The sequence below is a fragment of the Rhinichthys klamathensis genome, unplaced genomic scaffold, assembly GCF_029890125.1.
Source record: "Rhinichthys klamathensis goyatoka isolate OS25496 unplaced genomic scaffold, OSU_Roscu_1.1 h1tg000169l_1, whole genome shotgun sequence".
Taxonomy (NCBI): domain Eukaryota; kingdom Metazoa; phylum Chordata; class Actinopteri; order Cypriniformes; family Leuciscidae; genus Rhinichthys; species Rhinichthys klamathensis.
In genome coordinates, this window is record NW_026606700.1 from 1,522,132 (window position 1) to 1,549,006 (window position 26,875).

Genomic DNA, 26,875 nt, shown 5'->3' on the forward strand with positions numbered 1-26,875 from the left:
ACTTGACATTAGCATTGTTTGTCAATGACTGCTAAATTTTATCAAGCCAGAATGTTGGTATTCTCATGATGGATCTACTGACTACATCACAGCAGTGACAGCACTCTTTCTGTATAGATTTAAATCCTAGTGTGTGCATTTCTGAGAGGGAAAGAGGCTTCGTCTTCAGCTGTTCTCTACATCTAGAGTATTGTTTACGTCATTTGTTACACACACGATCTCATTAACTATTACTGAAAGGGTCTTAGCATGTAATTAGCTGTGGCTTCATACAGCTGGTGCACTTTCACAAGGGAAATTTAAAACCTGCAACAAAAATCTCATTTCTATTAGTGAATGATGCCAAACACTTCATGACCCACAGGGAACAATATCATCAAGACCAAAGAAACTCAAACAGGTCTGCTGATCTATTTTTTTTAAATAAATTCCTTTTTAAGAATAAGAAATAGATGTTGTATTTGTAATGATACTGGGTTGTTAAAGGGACAATGTGTACTTTTTTAGGTATTTTATTACCTAAAATCAATATTTTTATCCATAAATATGTCCTCAATGGTGTACAAATACCTCTGCCAATTATCTGACTTATCCTAGTAAACGAAGAATTTATTATCTTTATATACATGGGACGGGTAGGTCCACGGAGGCTTCCATGTAGTTCCGCCATCTTGAAAAACTATAATAGCAGAGAGGGACAAAAAGTACTAGGCCAACACGTTTTCGTTCAGAGCCAGCGTCACGTAACTGAAAGCAGCAGAAACGGAGGAGCAGAGCAGTGAGAGGCGCTTGTCACTGCCCCGGCAGGTTTAAAAGGCTGCATTGTACTGTTATTTTTAATGGCGGACCATACATATGCCGAGCCACAGGAGAAGGAATCCTCGTCGCCAAAAAAGCAAAAAATTTCATTTAAAAGGAAACGTGACTGGTGAATTAAAAAAAACGAGGATAAATATCGGGATAGCTTTTCCCACGTGGAAAAAGCTAATGAAGGAGAAAGACTTTAAGGGACGCTGAATTTGCTTTCTTCTCGACAGATAAGTCAATGTTACGGTCTAAATTACAAGCTTTTTTTCATTGCTTGGTTGTGTAATTCATTATATAGGCAGCATTACAGTAGAACATGTAGGCTATAGGTAAACTCGAGGAAGTGCTATTAGAAGACATCCTGTCATAGCTTTTTGGTACATAACGGCTACTGTAGATGCAACACCCATTTGAAAAAGCGAGGCGCTGGAGAGCACAATACAAAATACAAATTCACCGCTAGATGGGAGAAATTCCTACACAATGTCCCTTTAAAACATGTTTACAAGCCTTTTTTAATCATCATCTTTTAAAATCATCATCAGTATTTTAGATTATTTTTCTATTAATGTATTATTAATGTGGGGCGGCAGTGGCTCAGTGGTTCAGTGGTTCATGTAGGTTGTCTACAAACCAGAAGGTTGGTGGTTCAATCCCCAGTTCCACCTGACCAAGTGTTGAAGTGTCCATGAGCAAGACACTTAACCCCAGCTGCTCCTGACGAGCTGGATGGCGCCTTGCATGGCTGACACCACCATCGGTGAGTGAATGGGTGAATGTGAGGCAAAAAGTAAAGTGCTTTGGTGGCCATTGGGTCTGTGAAAGCGCTATATAAATGCAGTCCATTTACCATATTATGGAAAGCGAATATTTTAGGTGTTGTGCCAGGTCAACATTTACCTTTAAGGTGACAAAAATGTTTAAAAGTATAAATATTCCAAATAGTCTCTCAATTGAAAGGAGGTCATGAAACTTGCATGCATAATAGAAACTTGCTGTTTGTACAACATGTAAATTGTCCAAAAAACATCAATGTCAACTAACCTACAGAATTACAGCTTTCATAGTGACACTGAGATGAACATAAAAGTATTATAATAAAAGTATATATAAAAGAAAAATAAGGTAGTGGTACCATCAGAGTTTGTTTTATTTTATATTCTTATAATTATCCAATATGCACCCTTTAGTAATGCAATTATCAATGAAACAGGTCAATTAACAGAGGTAAATATACTCAGAATTGTTTGTAAGCTTCCTTATAAGAAATATAGCAAAACTATTTACATATGATTATTGTATACACAATAAGAGGCATTCTGGTGGTGGTGAGGCATTCTTACTTTGTTCCTGTCCGAATTAGTGTTGACGGGGTCTTCGGCAGCCAAAGCGATACTGCTGGCAGTGATCACAAGAAGGATTGACATCTCGAAATAACGAAAATTGACAATGTAGTGGCAGGCCCTGCGGACCCTGTGGAAGAGATGAGGAATAGAGAGAGTGAGAGATGAAGCAAAAACGTATTCATAAAATATAGAATACAGCTGTGGCTCAACAAACATTCAGCCTTACGGGTTGTTGGGTTTGAAGATGAACATGCTGACAGGTGGAGGGCCTTTGGGCGCATCTGGGGTTTCCTCTTCTTCTTTCTCTGGCTTTGAGGCCTCCACGTCTTTACTATTACCTAATAAATCAAGGTATATATTAGAAAAAAAATGATTTTATGAAATTAAAATTATGAAATTACAATGATATTAAAAATATCTAGGCAACATAAAATCATATCAGTTTATATTTGTGTACTTTCCCTACTGAAAAATCTTGCAGGTCATGTTATTGGATGGTGGTGTTTCAAGGAATTTTAAGTAGCTTAATCAGCAAAACTTCCTTTGCCAACCAGCTTCACCAGAAAGACCAAGCTAATGGCCATGTCTTGGCTGGTGAACAAACAGCTTGGCTCTGCTCCTCTAGCTAGACCAGCACCAATCCAGTACTAACCAGCAGCAATTAGTCTAAGCTGGTCTTATCAATAGGGTTATCAGAGGTGCAGGGATGAACAAACCCGTAATGGAGGTCAGCTCCATGGATGGCTGAGTGTCGGTGACTTCTATCATGATGCTGGTGTTAAGGGATGACTTATCCAGATTCAAGGATTTGTGGTTGTTATTATCTGTCTCGCCAGCACCCATAGTGCGCTGTGGGGAATGCTGGAGTGTGCTCTCAGTGAGCTGTAGAGTTGCAGGTTCTGAGTCCTGAGGTGGGTTTTTGCAGGGGGAATTGACTGGTTTTGGCTCTGATTCAGAGTTGTCTGGTTTGTTCTGCCTGTGGAAGGGGAGAAGTTAATAGCACAATTTCTCTCTCCAGACTCTCAACAAGGAATACTGTGTACTTGGCCATAAAAATAGTTAGGTATATGTTAAATTAATTTAAGCTGTCACTATGTTGTGATGTGAATAGAGTTGTGTTGTCCAGTCATTATGCCAATTTGTAGGTAGACCTCGAAGGCCAATTTGCTAGTTTCCTCAAAAAAATCTAATGGGTTTTTTGAAAAGTAGCTTTTGATTTGAATAAAATAAGGTTTGTGGTGACCATGATTTTCAGATCTGTTCTACAACACTGTACAACAATAACATGAAATTGATTTCTTTAAAAAAATTGTGACCCTAAACTTTTAAATTGTAGTGTATATAATTTATACAATTATATAAATCAAAAGGGCATATAAAAACAAAACAACAAATAATTAAACAAATCACCTCCGTTCAAGCACTCTGCCATCTGGACTGATCCCTCCATCATTCTTTGATTCCTTTTCATCTCCCTCATTCCCAGGCCTCTGTTCTCTACTGTCAACACCATCGTCTCCCTGTTGTGACTCTTTGCCCCTTGCATCTGTGTGAGATTCGCGGTGACGTGGGCGTCGGGATCTGGGCCACATATCAGGGGTCAGCGTGTCCCCCATCGCAGGAGGCCTGTACTTACGGACTGCCCGCTGCCGCCTGTTCCCATTCAGTCTGGGGCAATGGTTGTTGTCTAGAGAACGCTCGGGTGAGGTCTTTGATTCAGACGGCTCTGTTAAGGGTAGATTCAGCGTCACTGGGGGTTCAGGAAGGGATATGTCAGCAGGCATTGGTGGCTCCGGTATTGGAATCGCTAAAGGGGGTTCGGGGATAGAAATGGACTGAGATTGCTCATCCATAGGCATGGGTGGCTCTAAGGTAGCCTCCGGCATGGCAGTGGTTGTAGTGGTCTCGATGGCTCTGTGCTTGCTGTCAGATGGAGATATCTCTGTGGTCTGGTGGTGATGGCAGCCAGGTGGTCCATCGTGCTCTTCACTTGGGCTGCTGAACAGGATCTCACGGCTGGACATCTGCCTGTGGCGGCGCAGTTGGCTGGTCCTCTGCTCCCAAACTGACATGGTCATCCTCCTCCTTCTCTCTCTCCTGGACATGAAAGAGTTAGAGGCATTGAGTGGACGAGCATCAGCCAGACTCTCCGAATCCTCGAAGGAGTAGGCCGCACGGCTCCGGTGAATTGCACGCTTCCTGTACAGGTAGGGCCTCCTCCTCCTCCTGAGGAAAAAAGAGAGAGGAAACTCAATAATACTGGGTGGCAAAAAGAAATATTTCAACAACCATGCCACAACAATTGTTTTCATTACCTTATCAATCATTAGCAGTACAAAATAATAATAATAATAGTAATGCGCCTTTCTGCGCTAAACCCTTTCTACCCTTCAGAAAAGACTAGCTTAGTCCAGTGGTTCTCAGTTGGTTTCGCTTTAAGACTCTATATTACATTGGACGTCAAGACCTAAATAAATGTTTAGCATACAAAAAAAAATTCATTCATTGGTTTATTGGTTTTTATTAATTTTTTTATTAATTTCTTGGCTTCTAAGAAATGTTTATTTGAAGTAACCAGAAACATCCTTAAAATCAAACAATGAAAAGTATTCATATTACATGAGCTGTTTAGGCCCAACAATATGCAAAATCAACAGATATTACGGCTGAATATCAAAACTTCAAACTAGGGATGCACGATATATCGACCACATATCGATATCGGCCGATAAATGATCTTTTTTGATGTTATCGTTATCGGTCCGATAAGAAAATTGGGCCGATATATCAAAGCCGATAGATAGATTATTTACTTCAGTTGAGAGATGCACGCTGTTCGCCATGATGGTTCTGAATGATTGGATTCACTTCGAAAAGGAAGATACAGTTCAGTGCAACATGTGCAGCACAAATCTGTCACATAGGCTTCATAACATTATAATAAAAACACGCAAAAGAATGTTGTGAATTGTTGTTCGCCAGTGTTTCAGCGCGACGAGCGCGTTGTGGCGGAAAGGGCGCGTCTATGGAGTTTAGCCTTCATGACAAGCACAGTCAAGTTCTCTTGAGCATTCACAGCATTCTGCGCCATTGCAAGTTGTAATATGTTTATTTTGTGTATATATATATGATTAATCTAATATAGGATGCGTTTGGTTGAGTTAATGAACGATGCAGTAGCGCTTCATTGTACCGGTGATCATCTTTGCTGTGATCATCTTTGATCATTTTAGCGTTGCGCAGCTCCGACAGCAATGCACATTTATAACTATAATTGGGACTGTCATATACATGCCATTATAATGAGAACACTATTGTAATAAAACGTTGTGAATTCTCTGTTTAGTTGCCGTTTCAGCGCGATGTTGTGAGAATAGCGCGTCCAGAACAGGGATTAGCCTACACATTATGACCAGCACAAGTTCTCATTCACGTAATTTTGCGCAGGTAAGTCGTAATATAAAGTTGATGTAATATAAATATCTGATTAATCTCACATATGATGCGTTTCGTTCGTGGATTTAAACAACCTGCTAGAAAAGTTCTTCAGTTTTTGCCGGTGCTCGTTCTCTTCAGCTTCAGCGCGCGCAGATTAAACAACAATGCAAAACATTAAAAGCTATGATTGGGACTGTCATACAATTATAATTGTATTCACTATTGTAATACATTTGTAAATTCTTTAAGTTTGCATTCTTCAGCAACCGTTGAGTTGAACCTTCTAGCAATCAACCTTCTCTTCAGCTTTAGCGCGCGCAGCTCACACAGGAATGTCATTTGAAACAGTTACTAAGCTATTAAAGATGTTTACTATCAATGTAATATTAAAAATGTTTAATTTTTTTCAAAAACATTGCGTTATAATTAATAACTAACATTATTTTGTTCTCGTATTATTTTCATCAACGATATGGTAGCCTACGTTTGATTCAAATATTTTTTTCTTATTGTCCGTGCGGAGGCGATTCCATTTTATTGATCCATGGGACAATAATGGATCTGTCTGCTGCTTGGGCTGGGCACCATTTTGTTTCTTTATATGCAGCCCAATGTTATCCAATGACTTGTTTGTATTATTTATGTATTTTATTTTTTGTTAGGCAATAGATTTTTTGATAACACTTTACAATAAGGTCTCATTTGTTAATGCATTAACTAACAGAGAGCAATAGCCTTTGTTATCGTTAGTTAATAAAATATGTGCGTTCATGTTAGTTCACAGTGCATTGACTAATGTTAACAGATATAACTTTCTTAAAAAGGTTTTATAAAATCGTTGGGTCATGCTAACTAATGCTAACAAAATTAAACCTTATTATAAAGTACCATTTTTTAATAAAGAAAGTTGTCCATATGAGTGTAAAATTAATTTTAAAAGATAAGGAATCTTACACTGGTTCAAACTAGGCTATACTCTATTGTATAGGTTTGATTTATGTTAAAAGTGTTTGAGACAAGGCTTTTAATGGTGAGCCTTTTGTTATACAGGCTATCAAAGTATATAAAAATTTTAATTTAGATTTATCGGCCAATATATCGGTTATCAGCTTTCAACTGTAAAGAATTATCGGTTATCGGTATCGGCCAAAATGTTCATATCGGTGCATCCCTACTTCAAACAGTTTGAATGTTTGGTTTCAAAATGTATCTTGAATATCGATTGTCTCCTGCTCTTGGCAGCCAATGATTCATTGCACTGAACACACCTTCTACCAAGTGACAGATGAATTTGCATCAAAATAGTGTAGAATGTTATTAGACAGATGACAAATTTTTGTTTATTTTTTTAAGTTACTAAACCTTTTTTTCCCCCAAATTAATATGCCTATTTATATTGCTTTTCTAAAAATATAATGTGTATGTTCATATTTAGAGTTTACCCAAAGAAACCTGCAACCGACCAATTGAGAACCACTGGCTTCAAAAATTGAATAGAAAACTGGTTCACCATGAACATTATACTGACAAGTTAATAAATGTGTAGGGGGCCGGCATTAAAAAACAACCACATGATGGTGACCAGGTGGTCTAGTCAGCAGGGTAGCTGAATATGAGAACTGAAGTTTCTGAGTGCAAAATATTAAATAGATTGCTTTTAACAAATACTTTGCAACTCATGGTAGAAAGGGTCCTTTAATTCCGTTTTGTGACTTTGTGTTTTTGTGTGACTGGAATTCATGGTCCAGCTGGTAAGGACAGCAGAGATGGAAAACAACTGGATAGAGTTGCGATATAAAAGTGAAAAACGAAACAGCGAAACAGCGAAACTTGAAATAGATTTGATTCAGAATGGAGAGAGAAAAAAGAGTGAAATATCATTGCAGGAAATTGACAAATCAAATTCCAACCAAAGATCAGACTTGAAAATGTGAAATCAGACATTTAATAAAGATGGCAGAACAGAAAGCTTCACCCAGATTGATAAATTAGGCGGTGCTGAATGTTAAAATTGAAATAACAGACTATTACTTACTGGCACTTGTACTCTTGTGAGGTCCGTGTAATCAATGAGCGATTGGTTGAAAACAAGACATTAGTGCTTTCGAGAACAAGGACAAAACAAGCCAAGAATCACAGCCCAAAAAGGTCATTGACAAAAATTCTGACAAATATATTGTTTCATTAATATTTCAATGCCATAGTATGCCAATGCCATAAAAAAAACATTTAACATTTAAATGTTTTTTTTATTTATTTTATTTAACATGTTGCATTTATACTATTGTTGATAATAAATTAAAGTTACACAAAGTTTTAAAACAATTACAAATTTTGGGCTGTGTAACAAGGCAGCAAAGCGTAACATGAAAACATGATGGAAGATATATTAGAAGCAACAAATACAGTATTCTGGAACATTTTGAAATGCTGAGACAGTAAGAAACATGGCACAGATATAAGACATATATAAATGGGATTCATATGCATAAGCAAACAATATCAGAAAGAGAAAGCACCCTGATTAATTTAGTAGTCAACTAGTCATACATATGCATTTCCCAGGTATGACCTCAATAATTGTCATGCTCACTGAAGACATGCATTCATTTCTCAGTTCCCGTCAAGCACTTTCGGACATGCTACAACAACCTGTTTAGTTTTAAAGTAAACATGCAAAATCCAAATGCCACAGGCCACAATTTCCAGTCTGAGTTCACTGACAACCAGCTCTCACATTATCTCCCAAAATGCAGTAGAGAAGAGACCCTGTGGTATTCACATCATACCAATTTGCTGTGACAAAGGCATGGCCTCCATTGCTTCATACAGAGTGTTTTTTGTTTGTTTTTATTTTCAGTAATTGTCCAGCAAACATTTAAAATGTTATTGCTCAATAATGACAAAATAAGCCTCTTTTCTATACAATAACACTCATCACAAACATTTGTTATTAGTTATTGCAAATTGTGAGCATGCCCAAAATAATAGAATATATATAAATGTATATATATTAAAACAAATGTTTACACAGGGTCCAAATATAACACGTGCCATGCACCAAATGCAAATAAGAACTGGATTTGTGTAAAATTTGCCAATGGCCAGTAACTATAAGAAATGATGTATTATGATGCAATTCAATTTAAACTGTAAGAATGATGTAAGAGACGTGAGTGAATTAAATAAAAAATATACAAACAATACTAACTAAACATATCTGACACAACTCATGTGTCTTCTAAAAACTTTAATCTCAATGGGAAACTTGCCATAAGAATTGTATCTAGGAGGCTGGGATTAATTATTTTTCTCCAGAACTCCATGTGGCGACACACAGAGCCACAAAACGACAGAGATGAAAACTGATTCATCTTGTTCATGATGCTGTGAGTGACACAAGATGCCACTAATAGGCAAGGAAAACAGCTAAATAATTCAATTGTCAAAAGGACTAAATGTATATATATTCATGACTGTTAAGAAATACGTAACTCCATTAATTTTTCTCATATTACTCGCCATAGGCAGGTGTAGCAAAAAGTTAATTTTGGATCCTGCTTTTACATTTCTTGACTGAAAACTTGGCTTATCTTTTCGCCCTTTCTAGTTACGGCACGTATTGCTACTGGGCTCAGAAAGAACCCAATATATATCACCTCCAGAATAAAACAACATGTTTGTAGAGGTGAATTCATGCTTACAGGAAATTCAGTGATATACTCACTCAAATCAGCATCAGCAAATCAAACTCTCTCAAGTCATGTTAAATGTTTTAAGCTATCAATGAAAAGAAAATGCGTAAAAGTGAGCTTCTAAAGTATCTATGATCAATCAAGAGATGTAAAGGTGATTGGATTGTAACGTTGAGGACACATATGGCCAGTCATCCAGGCTTGCACATGCTCAACTCCAGGAGTCTGACATCACATCCATGCAGTGTTAAGTTCCCAAAATCACAGAAAGATGCATCTGTGTGTGAGATCCGGTTATAGAAACTTTAATCTCCAATTTTAGACATCTGATTCTCTTTATATGTCTTGAGATTAAGGCTAGCTGGATGCCTCTTCTGTTCTTGCGAAGGAGATAACATACAAATACATATCTTGGCTGACCAATGTAAAGGCATTCAAAACTCTGTAATTCTCCTTTTGATGGGAACAAAATAGTCTCTATGACAACAGAATAGACTCATCCCTGCAAAGACTGGGAAGCTTGCCGGTTGCTATGACAACTTGCTGTTGATTTTGAAGCAAATTATTGTGCTTCAAGAATAAAGAGCCCAAAAAATCCCTACGCAATCAACCGAAAGAACATTGTGTACAACCCTCAACAATGGGTAACACAGTCTTGTTGGTCTCAAGTAACTGCCTCTTGCATACTTGCCGGGAAAGTGAAGACCCCTTAAAGTTTTAATACTTATTTCTATATTACTCCCATTAAGCAGAAATTTGCATCCCACCATTGAATCAATTCAAAGCTGTTCAGTCTAGCTTGGGTTTTTCCACATTTTACCTCAACAACTGAGTAACATTTGATTTGAAGGGTACAGAGCGAAAGAGATACAGTATCTGTAGAAGCAAAGACTTCAACTGTTTACATATTCTAGCAAAAGTACAGCAATGTCCCTGTAGAGTCAAACTAGCATGTTCATCTAAGTAAACTTGGCCAGGTACTGAAGCTGTAAAGTCCTACAGGTATACTTTGACAGACGTGCCAATTTTATCTCTGAAACCACACTAAAAAACATCCCAGACAAAAGACTGGTGTTAGTATGTTAATTAGTTGGTACATTAGCATCTCTGTGAGAGGGCAAATGCAGCAGGCAAGGATATACTTGGTTCACTTACTCAGAGCACATGAAAGAGGACATGGGCCCAACCTCCTTGGCTTTCTGCAGGGCATGTTTCTGATTAAACGCCGCTTCCTCCTCCTCTTCATCCTTTGGAATAGCAAGGCGTTATTCATTATCCAAATGCCTAACAAATCCTTTAACATATAAAGCTAAAAGAACCATGCTGGATATACCTTTGTGAGCTCCTGGGCATTGGCCAAATTGTCAACAGCGATAGCCAAGAAGACGTTGAGTAGTGTATCTGACCATTTTATCAAGGATTTTGACTCAAAACAATGAGTTATGCAGAAATAACCACCAAAACTAAGAAGAACACATTCAAACCAGCATATTATAAAACCAGCAAAGACTTTAAAGTCAACATGCACTAATCGTAGTCGGAAAGTTTAAGAAAAAAAGCTTAGTAATGTAAGGTAAAAAGCAGAGGAAGTTACGTTTTGATGAAAGACTATGAAGTTGTAGTGATGACTCACAGATGCACAGTAAGAACAGGAATGTATATTAAGAAAGTTAACAACCAAATTTTGATTTCATGTAGACTTCAGTGAAACCCTGAAGAACATCAAATTATTTTTTTCAAGGATAACCCCCCCAGAAAGCATAAGTAAAACAGCTCTGAAACTGTTCAAATGAATCACAGCCACATCTTCATATTTTCAAAGAAACATTTGTGCACCGGACAATGAGTACATTTAATACTGTATATGCCATATAATAGGATATACCTGTATAGAGAATAGAGAAAGAATAAATGAAGGATACAATTTCCAAACAAAGTCAGAACAATGAAGTAGACAGATGACCACATCCCCGACTTCACTCCACCTTGAGACCGGATGCCATTGTACATGACTTCATTCCAGTCCTCGCCAGTGAGAATCTAGAAACACTGTGAACTTATTCCAGGCCCACATGGAATCTCAACAGAGATCTCCTCATATTTTCACACAATAGATAAACACTAAAATTCAACAAATTCTTCCCCGTGCATGTTTGTTTATGAAATATTTTGGCTAATTTGATAAACCTTTCAGCTACCAATAAGTGGAGTGCAAAAACTTATTTTACCGCTTTTAGGTCCATTTGTCAGAATTACACTTATTTTCCTACAACATTGTCACGGAAACAAAATCAACACATTTTGTTTAAGCCTACTACTATCTATATTTCAGGGTGTTTTTTTCTGTGCTGGACTGCTGTACATTTATGCAGTTTCATCATTAATAAAGGGATGACAGATTCTGTTTTGCGACTAAGTATGTTTTTGTTCTTGCTCTGATCCAAATTTCCTGTTTATCTGTGCAATTAAATCTTGGTCTAATTAATTAGTCTTCCTTCTAAGCCATTTTTCACTTAGAAACATCCGGAGTCATGCATTATACTCAGATTACAACTGGATGGAATCTTACTTGAAACACTGTCATGATGGCTGCTGGAAAAGTGTCAAAATTAGTTGGTGTATAGTCTTCAAAAATGAACCTGTGGAGAGAAAAAAAAAGAAAGAAAGAAAATGTGACATCTGTGCGAGCCATTTTATTCAATATGTGTCTGACCAGGTTACTGAATAATAGATTATTTGGTTTTCGCCAACTGGAGAACCTGATCTATTATCTATTGTCTTGCTACACCTGTCACACAGGGTTATGGTTCCACTTTAAGCACTACTTTCTAGCATGAACTTTTTTGGCATGTTTAGTATGGTGGACTGAACACAAAGCAGGGATTTTATATTGTTATTGCATATGACATAAAAGGGCAGCTCATAACTAGGGATGTGCCTGTAGCCAAATACCTTATTCGGAAAGGCACAGATAATGGCTTCAAAAACGAATAACGAATTCTACCGAATAATAGGAAAATTATTCGGCAGACACAGTCACTGCTCGTGTGTTTGCTAGATAACAGGTGAGCAAGTGGATAGCACGATGTTATACATAAACCACTAAATCACTACGCCATAATGAGTGTGAAGTGAATGTGTGTAAACTCTATGAATGAAATGAGCACAGCGCGATCGCAAATCAAATAGCCATGTTGATGTCTCTACAGATCTATTTATTAATCAGGATAGGGATAGTTCCCCAAGGCGGGTCGACCCAAGCACAACTGCGATACCATGTTGGAGCACTGCCTACGAGACTATAGGCTCTGACTATTAGAAGATAGGTTATAATTATAATTAAGAAAATAATTATTTTATTAGTTATACAAGGCATGTTTGTTAAATGACAACTATGAAGAGAACAGAATTACAATTAAAACAGGCTTCTTAAGTAATTTTACGGACTTAAGAAGTAAAAACTCCGTCCGCTTCCGGTTTTAATCTATTACAGATACGAATAATTTTGAGATTGTTACAGATACAAATACAGATATGGATATTGTCTCCGCTGCACAGCTCTACTCAAAACTACAGGTTTTCCTTTCAGATATTTTTATACAAAAATCCAAATTTAAAACTATGTCAACAGGGGTCGTCTGTGCTCAGACTGGTGAGATATTACCTTCCACCAAAGACCTGCATGCCCAGAAGTGCAAAGACCACAATGAAGAGGAAAAGCAGGAAGAGCAAACTGATAATGGACTTCATGGAGTTCATCAGAGACACAACCAGGTTCCTCAGGGATGCCCAGTACCTTAACAACACATAAATGCAGCACCTCAAGTTCAACATGGGGACATTCAGAATTGAGCAAAGTCAATAAAACAGATTATTGCCTCTGGAAGAGGCAAACAAACCCAAAGGGCTGTTATTTCAGGCAAGCTTGCACTTACTTGGTGACCTTGAAAATTCTCAACAACCGCAAGGCACGCAGAACGCTGATCCCAAAGGATGTGCCAGGTCTGAAGAACCCCCAGAGCACCTCAAAAATGCTGCCTACTATCACCTGGAAGGAAATCAGGAATTACACCTCTTCAAACATGTCCATGACGTCCAAAAATACTGTCTAAAGGTGCAGTCACATTAGCAAAATTACTTAAAAATTTCACAGGAAAAAAGGTCCATTGTCTGTTGTCAATAGTGTAGCGATGTATGGAACACAACTCACACAGAATTCACTTTCAAAACAAGATGCCTCCTGATAGTTCATGCGATGATCCTGTGTGATCAACCTGAACCCGTTGCAAAGCTACAAGGGTCCCTGATCCCACGGATTACTATTGAAATTCACTATTGATTACTATTGAAATTAAAACCAGCTACTTTTCATGTTAGATTAACTGAATGTTAGATGATATTTGATCGCACAAGTTTCATAGTTTTAAAACAGAAAGCTGTAATGGGATATGTATTCATGGAAAGGGCCAGCTACAAATGTTCTGATTAAAAATAAAGATTAGCCAACAGAGAATTATTATATATTAAAGGGATACTTCAGGATTTAGCATTAAGCTTTCTATCAGTAGAAAACCAGTAGTATTTTCGAATTACTGTGCTTCCCCCCCTCATATCCCCTGATATGAGAGAAAAAATTATTTTTATTCTGGAAAAAATCCTCCGATGACGCAAAAATCGTCATTTTGCGTCATCGGAGGATTTTTGTGCCAGAGGCTAAAGACTACAGCCAGTGTTCCGCATGTTTTCACCATGCCCATATGGGGCGGGATCTCACTCACAGAATGTAAAGATAGTGTCAGCCATCTTTCTGTAGAAGCTAAGCTAACAGGCTCTTGCCTCTTGGTCTGTGTAGAAAGTTTGTATAGTAGGCTAATCACGATGGCGGAAGGTAGTTTTGAAGTTGAAATGGCAGAAGGGGATTTCGAAGATCTGTTGCAAGAATCTGATGCAGCGATAAACAGTTGCGGGAGATGGAGGAACAAGAGGCGGCCGGAGCGAGACCTGAGCCCGGCCAGACTCGAGCTGGGGCGGACTGGCGGTGTCAGTGCTCTCGCTGTGCGCCTATGGAAACAGATATAGAGTCCTATTGCTGTCGCGAATCTCAGCGATGCCATTTTCTTCTGGACGAGATCGCTGAATCCGCAGAGCTTTGAGTGTAAAAGTGTTAATATTAATTATTTTTTTAATTAAAAGTTATAACTCACATTGGTTGTGGTTCTTTTTATAAACCTTTAGTGTTACTAGAGTATGGATTAGCCTAGATAATGTATTAGCTTAGAGAAATAGTGATTTCAATTGGAGGAAAACAGTTCATATGCAGAGCTACTAAGCTACTCTGTTCACATGGTCCTGCCTTGCATCATATTTTTAATGTGAAAGTCTAAGTTGTATTATATACATTAGGCTAGTACATCCCGGTACAACGCAATTTAGCACCATTTCGATGGAAATTTATCAAATAACTCACGATGTATCAAAGCAAGCCTAGTTGTATCCATTTTTCGGATACTGCCGCCTGTAACCGGTAGGCGTGGTTTGGGAGTAAGGGCAGCAAAGCAAGTGCATTCTGGGAGTTGTTGTCTTTCAGCCACATGAGTAAAAAATACATTTTCTGCCTTTTCTCAGTCTAGAATGCTTCAATTTCAAAAATAATTTCACATTTCTACTATATAAATGACCAATATTAAATACACATTCATCTTCCCAGAGGTGAAGTATCCCTTTAAGTGGCACAGTCCAGAACTAAAACTGAATTTTTATTAGTTTTTAAGCAATATATTGTTATTCAGTGCTGGGTCCTCCGATTTACAAAGAAATTAGAGACGCGTTCATAGTGTTAAAAGATCAAATAAGATCTACAGTTTCATCTGCTCTTATTTCTTTGCATGTCTTTTATGTTTCTTGATTAAAAAAAAAATGTTTTGAACACTAATTTTAGGAGTCACCACCTTGATCCTCTTCGACACTTGCCCTGTTGTGCCATCTTTGTTTCAAAGAGGATTATGGGAAGGAAGACACTTACCCCACAATCAAAGCAGTTAAAGGATGAGTGGAAATAGAGTCGGGGCCCGAGTCCATACATCTTCAGAAACATCTCAGTAAGAAACAGACCCAGAAACAGGAATTCTGCATAGTCTGCAATAGAAAGGTACCACTTTAAGATTATGACTTTTGATCATGTATGACAGCATACGCATAGCGAGAAAAGTTTCATTTTGGTTGTGGTCTTACAGAGAAGACTAGACAACCACTGGGGCTGTTTGTGATGTACGATGGCTACACAGAGAGTGTTGAGGGCCACCAGACCCAGAACAATCCAGTAGAAGGTGTGAGTCTTCACCATACGGCGAATGGAGATCCGCAGCATGCGTTCTTTCCGTTGGAAATAGGATGTTGGTCCTCGTTTAGCACTGCGTATGCTGACTCTGTTCAATGGCATCCCTGATGAACAAAACAAATTAAAACCACTTTTGTATACTTCTTAAATGAATCAGGATATGATTTCAGTTCTATGTGAATTTAATCTGAAAACATATACTGACACACAGGTAAATATGCACTGTATTTTGAGGGTCAGGGCATCATTTAGACAGGATATGAGGTTGAGTTGGGGGAGGAAGCCACTCACCTACAGACGAGATGTCAGCATACTGTTCCTCTGGAGCTCTCCGAACATCATCCACCCCTCTTCTCTTTATGGTGGTGGCTCTTTTTAGCACTGAGAATAGAAGTACCAAATGATTTATATTTTATTATCTTTTAATATTAAATAGTTATTTTACTCTAAACTAAATAAATTAACAAATGAATAAACCAAACCTCTAATAAAGAAAAGCATATTAACAGTCGGATGATTTGCATTTCTGTCATCTGCAAAAGTCAAACGAGTATGCATTTTCTTTCACAACGTTTCTGCAAAAGTCTATAGACTTTTTATATACAAAGAATTATACTGTGTGAGAAAAATTCTGATTATTATAAAGAAACCATGTTGTCTGGAAAATGTAATGGACTTTTATATTATTATTGTATTGAAGCCAAAGCCATGAGGCAAACTGACTGGCAATGATTTTGCTGTGAATTTTTGCTTTTAAGTGCGACAGAAAAACGACGTGTTGCATCAAGCCAGGTTAGCACACGATAGGGCTGGGCAATATGGCCAAATACATATCACAATACAATCTTTCATATCAGTCGATATCGATAATTATCACGATAAATGTCAAATCTTTATTTCTTTCAAGTTTAAAGGCAGAATTTTGCTCCCGAGTAGAAACCAGACCGTTTTTTTTAGGTTTAAACTACTCTGTATTGTCAGAACATGACAAAAACTTGCCAAACAGGTGATCATTTCACAAATCTGAGTTTGAATATTCAAAACATTTATAATGCTAAAATATTTTTTCGACATCTACATGAAATAATTTACAGGTGACCTATTATGCCCATTTTCACAAGATGTAATGTAAGTCTCTGGTGTTCCAGAAGTGGGTGGATCCTTTGCAGCTCGTGCTACAGATACTCCAGCAACAACAAAACTGGAAAATGTCACGCAGACAAAATGACAGAAATTGTAGCCGTGTTCAGCCTTACATGTTCGAACAGGAGTCAGAGACTGATAGAGAGAGACTCAGAAAGAAGTTACAACTTTTTCAATGCAACTGGATGTTTCTGAAAGGTTAGTGGATACATTTATGTAGTTGTTGATTCAACTTTTTATTTTGGCGCAGACATTGTATATCTCCAGCTGCTACAGTGAGGAAACAGAAATGGCGGACTGCTGAGGTTCACTCAGAAGTGAATTTTGCATAATAATTTAACTGCAAATAAAGCCACTTGTTATATTTTACTGTTGTCAAGGCAACAATGAAGTAAATACGCATCCCTGAAATTACATTTTATTTTTTAAACTCTCTTCAGAGTGCTATCTGGATACCTATTGCTGTCAAACCCCATATACAAGGGCCAGAATAGGTCTCAGTCTCTCCTGACCCTCTAAAAATGTTTTTCTATATAGGGGCAAATTTTTTAAGACAATTGTCCTTAATGGTATGATGGGACTATTACACTTACAGGAGAACAGCAGGGGCATCGAAATAGGAGTTCACCATGGTAACTGCCTGTTTTCCATTCACACAGCCTCTGGGAAGCTGTCAATCACCATTTAATAATAAAAAAAACACCCTTGTTTGATTCTGGGGAGAATCCGTCAACTTATAGAGGGTTCGGATGGGTTTTTTGCTTCACAGATGCACGCAAGGATCATGTTTTTTTGTTTATTGTGACATAAGTCTATTAAATATATAATCCCTGTGCTGATTTATGTGAACAAAACAGGCTTTATACACAAGAACAGGCTACTGAATAAATGACAGGGTCCTGCACAGGTCCTGTTTGGTAAACCCGCAACTGCCCGACCTGTTATCAAGACAGCAGCACTAATTTAATTCCGTACCGACCCGGTCCGTTTGACGTACAGATCGTGACCCGAACCGCACCCATATTAAATCTACTACATCAGGTAGAAATTTTTTTATTTATTTTCTCATGTAACACAAGCAATCCAACCAATATTAGGCATTTTGAGTTGAGGCATAGAAAAATATGCACCCCAACATGGTAATAATTAACAGTAAAAAATATGAGAATGTGCATCTGTCGTGTAAACAATACAAACTTTTGCCTACATCATGTGAACAATCTGCCCATACAGGTTACTTTGAACAAATGTGCATAACTCACACCATAGGCTATACAGACGCTTATAAGTCTCCATAAATTAAAAGAACATGTAGCCAAATATGAGCCGTAACTGTCATTTAATAAAAGGGATATTTTAGCAAACTATTAATTCTTAATGCCTATTAATTCGCAACCCACACCAGAAATGCCAACATAAATATTTTTCCACCTTATTTGATTACATCAAATATTAGCATTTCACCCCCCAAAGTGCAGGACTCTGATAAGTGATAAAATCTGGAACAGAGAGAATGCATATTTACTAGGGTGTACTAGTGTACACTGCACTAAGGGTGTTCAAAATAATCACATGACCCTGACACATAATTAAAACCTGCATCCCACAATCTACGTGGGAAAATGAGAGAGAAAAACAACAGAGGTCAAACATCTCACCATCTAAAGCAGAAGGTCCTGAATTCTTGTTCTCTTCTGCAAGCATAACCTCCTCTGCAAAATAAAGAAATGAATTTAAATTTGAAACAAGTTGTGAACATACAATACACTGATAAACTGTCATTTAAAAGCTAATTTAATCCTGGATATTAAAAGTTAAACAAAGAAATGAATGAATAAGAAATATATAAAATAAGATTATATATATTATTATTATTATATATATAATAAAAAAGATTCTGAGCTATTTCTAGGTTAATAATTAAATATGTATATTTGTGAAAGACCATGTGAACTTTTTTTTAAAAGGTTAGATTTCCCTGTTTCAATTGAAGCACAAGATGCTCTTTGGATCATTCTCAAATAATGCTGGAGAACATGATCATCAGGTTTTACACAAATGTGTGGCATTCACAGTACTTTTGTGATTAAAATCAAAAGGGATACATAATCCATAATATGTTTTTCACTTCAGCTTTTTACTTTATACTGATAATATAATTTGGTAAGAAACAATTGCAAAATAAACTGCATTTTCTTTCACAAGTGTGTCTCTTTTGAACAGTACTCAGCATCCGATGTAAAACGGGGCGATGCTGTGGCACAGTGTTTTGACAGATTTGATTTACTTTATTAGTTTTGCCAGTTCATTCACCAGCTCAGTGTGTAAGAGTACCTGCACGGTCAATCCAGGCCCGATACCCGTTCAGCTCCCTCTCGATCTGCTGCTGTCTCCTCAGCTTCATGAAAGCCCTTCGGTTCTCCACTCGCTCACGCTCTTTGGCAAACTCTCTACAGGAGTAAACAACATACAATTACCCACACAGAGAAGAACCAGAGGGATGGGACACACTTAATTTTTTTTAAAGTGTTTCACCTACAGAGTGAAGGAATGAAAGGCAGAGATAGGGAGACTGTGTCCCATTTTGCATAAATACATATATATTTTTAAATCACACTGACTTGTGGCTTCTAAGCACATTTCATTTTCACTGTTAAACACTGTAAACTATGGAGAAACATCTCTTTTGACTTTGTCAGAATTAGAAAAATTGCAACAAAGTGAACAGTTTTTGCACACTCTCCACACTCCCATGAAGCACTGCGAATGATGTAATTGAGTCCATGTCTCTACGCCCTCAAAATACTTAAATGTTTGTGTAACAGCATACGTATTATTTTGCAATAAACTTAAAATATATTGTTTATATATATATATATATATATATATATAAAATCAGCATTTATAAATTAGTAGTTTTTATTTCGCTGTTGTTTTTAATTAGATTATGCTGTTCCGAAAGGGATTGTAGTTCTTTCTATCACTAAAGCCATTAAGTACACAGTATCTTTGTCTTTTTTTCCTTATTTTCAAAAACATTTTTGCTTCAAATCAAAGTTTGTAGAGTTGTGATTCACATCATAGCTGATTGGCTTGGTTCAGTGCTTATAACGCTTTAACAAAGACTTTTTAAAAATCCCTAAGGGAAAAATTACTTCCGAAACCAGTAGTTAATAAAAACAGTAATATTGTGAAATGTTATTACAATTTAAAATAACTATTGCCTATTTGAATATATTATAAAATGTAATATATTCCTGTGATGGCAATTTTCAGCAGCCAATTACTTCAGTCTTCAGTGGCACATGATCCTTCAGAAATCATTCTAACATGCTGATTTGGTGAAAGAAACTTTTCTTTGCTGCTAAATATTATTGTGGAAAATGTTTCTGAAGGATCATGTCTCACTGAAAACGTCTCAGGTTACTACTGTAACCATAGTTCCCTGAGAAAGGGAACGAGACGATGCGTCACTTGACGCTTTGGGAACGCCCCCAGCGTGAATGCGTCTGAGCATCAATGTCAACTAGTCCAATGGAAAGAATGAGCGTCACGGGCGGGTGACGTCATGACCAGGAAGGCATAAGAGCACATCCGGTGAAACGCGGCATTAGCTTCAAAAAGTCGAAGCAAGCCGATCACAGGGATGCAGGAAGTATGGCAGGGTGACGCATCGTCTCGTTCCCTTTCTCAGGGAACTATGGTTACAGTAGTAACCTGAGACGTTCCCTTTCGAGGGAACTCGCGATGCGTCACTTGACGCTTTGGGAACGAGAATACCCAAAACGCCAGAATTCCAAGTACCTGAGTGTTAGTCTGTTGGAACTAAGCACTAAGCACCTGAGAACCTGGGGCAGCATCCAGGTCCAAACTGTAAAACCTGACGAACGTGAGCGGTGAGGACCAGCCTGCCGCATCACATACGTCTTGAAGAGAAACTCCAAATAATAAGGCTTTAGAGGCCGCCATACCCCTCGTAGAGTGAGCTCTGACCACCAAAGGACACGGCTGGTCAGAGTACTCGTATGCAAGTGAAATAGCCTCAACTATCCACTTACTAACCGTCTGTTTAGAAGCAGGAAGAACCTTCTTAGGTGATCCAAAGCAAATAAATAACTGGTCGGACTTCCTCATTGAAGATGTCCGATGAACATAAGTATCCAGTGCTCGCACTAGACACAAGAGGTTCAGCCTTTCCTGGTCCGCAGATGTAAAAGGAGGACAGAAACCTGCAGCACAATAGGCCTCGGAATAATGGTAGGCACCTTTGGAACATATCCATGTTTCGGGTAAGAATGCCTTGGCCATCCCCGGTGCACTCAAGGCAGGTGGGGACCGAAAGGGCCTGAAGGTCTGACTCTAATAGGGACGAAATAGCTAGCAGAAAATAGTCTTAAAAGAAAGGAACTTCTCTGAGACCAAATCTAAGGGCTCGAAGGGAGCCCCAGATAGGCCTTCTAGAACTATTGCAAGGTCCCAAGCCAGCACCCTAGTGCAAGTTGCAGGCCTCAGCCTCAAAGTGCCACGAAGGAAACGAGTGATCAGGGGGTCTCGACCCAAAAATGTACTACCCACCAGGGCGTGGAAAGCCGCAATGGCCGCCACGTATACCTTAAGCGTGGAAGGACATAGACCTGATACAAAGCGTTCTTGCAGAAACTCGAATACTGTGTTTACTGAACAGTTAACCGGATCCCACTGACGCTGGTAACACCAAGAAGTGAAAAACTCTCGAAATAGTGAATATAGTTTTCTCGTAGCGGGAACTCTGGAGCTTAGAATGGTCTCAACAACCTCGGTTGAGAGACCACTCTCTATGAGTTGGGCCCCCTCAGAGGCCAAACCCACAGTTTCCAAATCCCCTGCCGGGGGTGCAATATTGCATCCCCTGCCTGAGACGGAAGGTCTCTCCTGATCGGGACCTCCAAGGGAGGTCCGTCGAGGAGAAAAATTAGGTCCGCAAACCAAATTCAGCTCGGCCAGGGTGGTGCTACTAAATAGGCTTATTCCATCCTGGCGGAATCACTCCAGAACTCCTGGGAGCAGAGCAACAGGGGGAAATGCGTACAGACGTAGCCTCAGCCACGTCTTCACCATAGCAACCAGCCCCGTGGGGACTGGTTGAGTGAGGGATAACCAGAGTGGACAGTGCGTCGTATGCTGAGACGAGAACAAATCCACTTCTGCCTGGCCATAAAACTCCCATATTTGCTCCACCGCCTCGGGGTGGAGTCCCCTGGCCTCAGCCCCTGCCTCGACAGGGTGTCTGCTCCAATATTCTGGCCCCCCTGGAATATACACTGCCCTCAGACAGCGTAATTTCCTGAGGGACCAAAATAATAGGCCACCAACGTGTTGTCTGTGGGTCAAGAACCAGAGTTTCCTCCATATAACCAAGGCGCGGGGATACTGTCGCGTGATCTTGATCGTACGGAGTGGGTTTCCCCTCAGGGAGAACCCTCTGGTCCTGAGCCACCACTGTAAAGGTCTCACGTACAGCAGGTCAAAGGGTATCACATTGAACGCTGCTGCCCTGAGGCCTAACAGTCACTGTTTCAGAACAACACATGATGGCCTCTCAGGTCTGGGAGGAGATGTCTCAACGCATTGAAGACGACCATCATCTCTAGGCAATTCATGTGCCAAGCGAGATGATGACTCCTCCCAAGCCCTGAGCTGAGCGGCCTTCCAATACCGCTCCCCAGCCGGTGAGGGAAGCATCTGTCGAGATAGCAACTCGATGGCAAAGAGCTCCCAACACCGAACCCTGGGTTAAGAACCAGTGTTTCCTCCATATAACCAAGGCACGAAGGCACGGCCGCGTGATCTTGATCATACGAAGTGGGTTTCCCCTCGGGGAGAACCCTCTGGTCCTGCGCCACCACTGCAAAGGTCTCATGTACAGCAGGCCAAAAGGTATCCCGTTGGACACTACTGCCACAAGACCCAACAGTCTCTCGAACTGTTTTACAGTGCGTGACTGGCCTAGCCTCAGCTCTTTTGTGGCTGTTAGGATAGCAGCTACACGAACGGGCGACAGAGTGGCCCGCATCGTCACTGAATCCCATACCACACCAAGGAAAGTGGTTCTCTGTACTGGAGAAAGCACACTCTTCTTGGCATTGAGCCTCAACCCCAACATCTGCATATGAGCGAGAACGACACCTCGGTGCCGAACCGCTAACTGTTCTGATTCCGCTAGAATCAGCCAGTCATCTATGCAATTCAGAATGCGTATACACTGCAGCCTGGCGGGGCCAGAGCTGCGTCTATACACTTCGTGAACGTGCGGGGTGATAGAGCTAGACCGAAAGGAAGTGCCTGATACTGGTGTTCTTTGCCCCAAAGAAAACCTCAGGAACCTCCTGTGCTGAGGGAGGATGGAGATATGGAAGTATACGTCTTTTAGATCTATCGTGACAAACCAGTCCTCGGATCTGATTTGAGTCACGATCTGTTTGAGTGTCAGCATCTTGGACTTGAGTTCCAGCACCAAACACTCCAACAGACGAAGATCTAGTATGTGACGCTGCTCTCCATCCTTTTTTGGAACAATGAGATAACGACTGTAAAGACCCGACGCAATGTCGGGTGAGTACACCTGCTCTATAGCTTTCTTTGCTAACAGGGCCTTTACCCCTTGCTCCATTACCAGAGAGATTACCATTACCCATAGAGATATATTTGGCAGTAGCTTCCGCGCTGCCAGAAAATCTACCAAGGGAACCTCTGGTGTAATAAAGACAGCCAGTTCGGGGACCTGAAACATACTGGCAGGAACCACCCGAACTGACTGTTTTCGAACCCCCCTCAGAGGGCGCGAGTCCGACGCAATGTCGAGTTGACGCTGCGCCAGAAGCTCGCTGGAGAACGCTGCGCCCCGAAGCACCAAGGGTGGCGGGGTTGGCAGAACGGTCCCCTGAGGGCACAGAGATGGAAAGGGCACCGTATAATGAGGTGTACACCATTCCACCCCGGTTGGGGCTGCCCTCACCGGTCTGACGCCGTGGCGCCAGACCTTTTCTTTTGAGCCGCAGCCTTCTCAGCATGAAGAACGGTCCTCGGATCCGGCTTCTGCTTTGAAGGCTTTGGCTGCTGTGTTGTGTATGAGAAACTAGCCGGCTGGAGCTGCTCACGCCCAGCAGCCCCACTGGGTTGGACATAGCGAGGGAGAGATTATCTTGTATCTTTCTCCATGATTCCCATCAAATTGAGCCAGAGGTGTCTCTCAGTGACCACATTTCTTTGGCTGCCGTCCCTGAGAGATAAATCTGAGGCCCGACGGAGTTCTCAAACCCCATCGGGCCAAACTCCCTCACTTCTGTCCAAATACCACAGCAGGTCAGCCTGATATGCTTGCAGCACTGCTATAGTGTGCAAGCAGGCTCGTGCTAGACCCACTGCCATATATGCTTTTCCCACTAGATTAAAAAATAGTTTTCTTTAATGGTTTAGTGAGAGAAGCCGACGCCTTCAGGGACGATACTGAACCGGGAGACATAGCTCGCAAGTGTCTGTTCTACCCGGGGTATTGCCCCATAGCCATACTCTCTTAACCCCCAAATATCTGAATATACATGAATGTGGGGCTAAAAAATGAGTAAAGCTTTTTCCATGATCTAGACAGCTCGCTGTGCAGATCGGAAAAAATGGAAGGCCCCGTGATGGAGGTGGAAAAATAGAGGGAAGGAAACTCGTTCAATTTATTTTAAGGACGAGTGCCCCCTTATTTCTGCTGGCCATTAAATATTTAATTCATCTACAGCCTCAGTAAACACCTCCACCAGCTTATTATTATATATATATTTTTTTATATACATTCTTTATATATATACACTTTATTTTATATATAATATATAAACTATCATATATATATATATATATAGGCTATATATAATTCTCATACGCTGGGGAAGAGATGGCAAATCCACTTCCCCATGATTGTGTACACTTTCAATGCCCAGCACATCTACCTCCTCGGAGGTAGAGCACTGAAGCATTGATTTCTCTCCCCGGGCGGAAGAGACCGCAGCGCGGGCTTCCGAGACCGGAGAGAGAGCACTGGATCCCTCGTGGAAAGGGAGGAGATAAGATCCGCGGACCCGTCTCCAACCCCGTAACGAGATCCTATTCGCGATCCACAGGAATGCATTCTCCGCGCTGCCTCGGCAGACGCGTGTCCTGCACCCCGAGGATCGCGAGCCTGGCCACTTTCCTCGAAAAGTGACAGGCGGGAGTGGAGCATGCGAAGCGAAAGCTTCTCACAATGTTGCAATCAGCCCCCTCGGAGGCTGATACCGCATGCTCCACTCCCAAACAAACTACACAAAGCTCGTGTGTGTCCCCACCCGTTAAATAACGCGGGCAGGGAGAAGCACAGAGTTTGTAAAGTTGTTTCGCCATAACTCTTCCCAATAATATAGAACAGACAACAATAAATAGACAGAGACAGAGTAACACAGATCGCTTGCTGAGACACAGAAGCTAATGCCGCGTTTCACCGGATGTGCTCTTATGCCTTCCTGGTCATGACGTCACCCGCCCGTGATGCTCATTCTTTCCATTGGACTAGTTGACATTGATGCTCAGACGCATTCACGCTGGGGCGTCAAGTGACGCATCGCGAGTTCCCTCGAAAGGGAACTACAGTAATGGCTGTTAAAAATTCTGCTTTGCAATCACAGGAATAAATTACATTTAAAAATATATTACACTAGAAAACAGACATTTTAAATTATAATAATATTTCACAGGGTTAGTGCTTTACTGTTTTTTTTGTTTAAATACATGCAGCCTTGGTGATCATAAGAGACTTTTAAAAAAAAAAACTCAATTATTGCTAGGGATGCACCGATATGAACATTTTGGCCGATACCGATAACCGATAATTCTTTACATTTGAAAGCCGATAACCGATATATTGGCCGATAAATCTAAATTACATTTTTTATACTTTGATAGCCTGTATAACAAAAGGCTCACCATTAAAAGCCTTGTCTCAAACACTTTTAACATAAATCAAACCTATACAATACAGTTGTCACGATGTGGTTTTGTGTCCTGTCATGTTTAGTGGTTCCCTGTCTTGTCATTAGTTTTCCCAGGTGTTTCTTGTTATCCACGCCCCCTTGTTATCCTGTCTGCTCGTTTGTCTCTGATTATTTAAGCCCTGTGTTTCTGCCCTGTCTTTGTCAGTTATTGTATGCATTTACATACGACGAGTGTCTTGTGTCTAGCCTGTTCCGAGTATACCCAAGTCTGTATTATTAAAGTCTACTGCTGCATTTAGATCCGACTACCGCCTTTGCTTCCACGCAATTCGTGACAACAGTATAGCCTAGTTTGAAGCAATGTAAGATTCCTTATCTTTTAAAATTAATTTTACACTTATATCGACAACTTTCTTTATTAAAAAAATGGTACTTTATAATAAGGTTTAATTTTGTTAGCATGACCCAACAATTTTATAAAATTTAAGAAAGTTGTATCTGTTAACATTAGTCAATGCACTGTGAACTAACATGAACGCACATATTTTATTAACTAACAATAACAAAGGCTATTGCTCTCTGTTAGTCAATGCATTAACAAATGAGACCTTATTGTAAAGTGTTATCAAAAAATCTATTGCCTAACAAAAAATAAAATACATAAATAATGCAAACAAGTCATTGGATAACATTGGGCTGCATATAAAGAAACAAAATGCATGTCCCATGGATCAATAAAATAGAATCGCGTCCGCACGGACAATAAGAAAAAAATATTTTAAATCAAACCATATCGTTGATAAAAATAATACGAGAACAAAATAAAGTTAGTTATTAATTATAACGCAATGTTTTGGAAAAAAAAATAAACATTTTTAATATTACATTGATAGTAAACATCTTTAATATCTTAGTTACTGTTTCAAATGACATTGCTGTGTGAGCTGCGCGCGCTAGCTGAAGAGAAGGTTGATTGCTAGAAGGTTAATCAACTCAACGGTTGCTGAAGAATGCAAACCCAAAGAATTTACAAATGTATTACAATAGTGAATACAATTATAATTGTATGACAGTCCCAATCATAGCTTTTAATGTTTTGCATTATTGTTTAATCTGCGC

The 26,875-nt window shown here is 39.6% G+C and overlaps 1 protein-coding gene across 5 annotated transcripts in view; it reads right to left on the bottom strand.

The window, feature by feature from the left end:
• The window catches only part of LOC130091634 (voltage-dependent R-type calcium channel subunit alpha-1E), a 194,875-nt gene that overhangs the window by 23,692 nt on the left and 144,308 nt on the right, over positions 1–26,875 (bottom strand). For 4 of the 5 annotated variants that reach the window (XM_056259628.1, XM_056259625.1, XM_056259624.1 and 1 more), the window contains 15 exons: positions 19,101–19,216; positions 18,425–18,478; positions 15,915–16,004; positions 15,518–15,727; positions 15,309–15,421; positions 13,222–13,334; positions 12,951–13,082; positions 11,856–11,925; positions 11,209–11,326; positions 10,620–10,687; positions 10,442–10,533; positions 3,564–4,379; positions 2,870–3,129; positions 2,380–2,491; positions 2,151–2,280 (listed from right to left, as the gene is read on the bottom strand). In XM_056259628.1, the coding sequence (XP_056115603.1) occupies positions 2,151–2,280; positions 2,380–2,491; positions 2,870–3,129; positions 3,564–4,379; positions 10,442–10,533; positions 10,620–10,687; positions 11,209–11,326; positions 11,856–11,925; positions 12,951–13,082; positions 13,222–13,334; positions 15,309–15,421; positions 15,518–15,727; positions 15,915–16,004; positions 18,425–18,478; positions 19,101–19,216 (2,494 nt within the window). The remainder of the gene's footprint in view (positions 1–2,150; positions 2,281–2,379; positions 2,492–2,869; positions 3,130–3,563; positions 4,380–10,441; positions 10,534–10,619; positions 10,688–11,208; positions 11,327–11,855; positions 11,926–12,950; positions 13,083–13,221; positions 13,335–15,308; positions 15,422–15,517; positions 15,728–15,914; positions 16,005–18,424; positions 18,479–19,100; positions 19,217–26,875) is intronic. The other variant, XM_056259629.1, reaches the window with a different exon arrangement.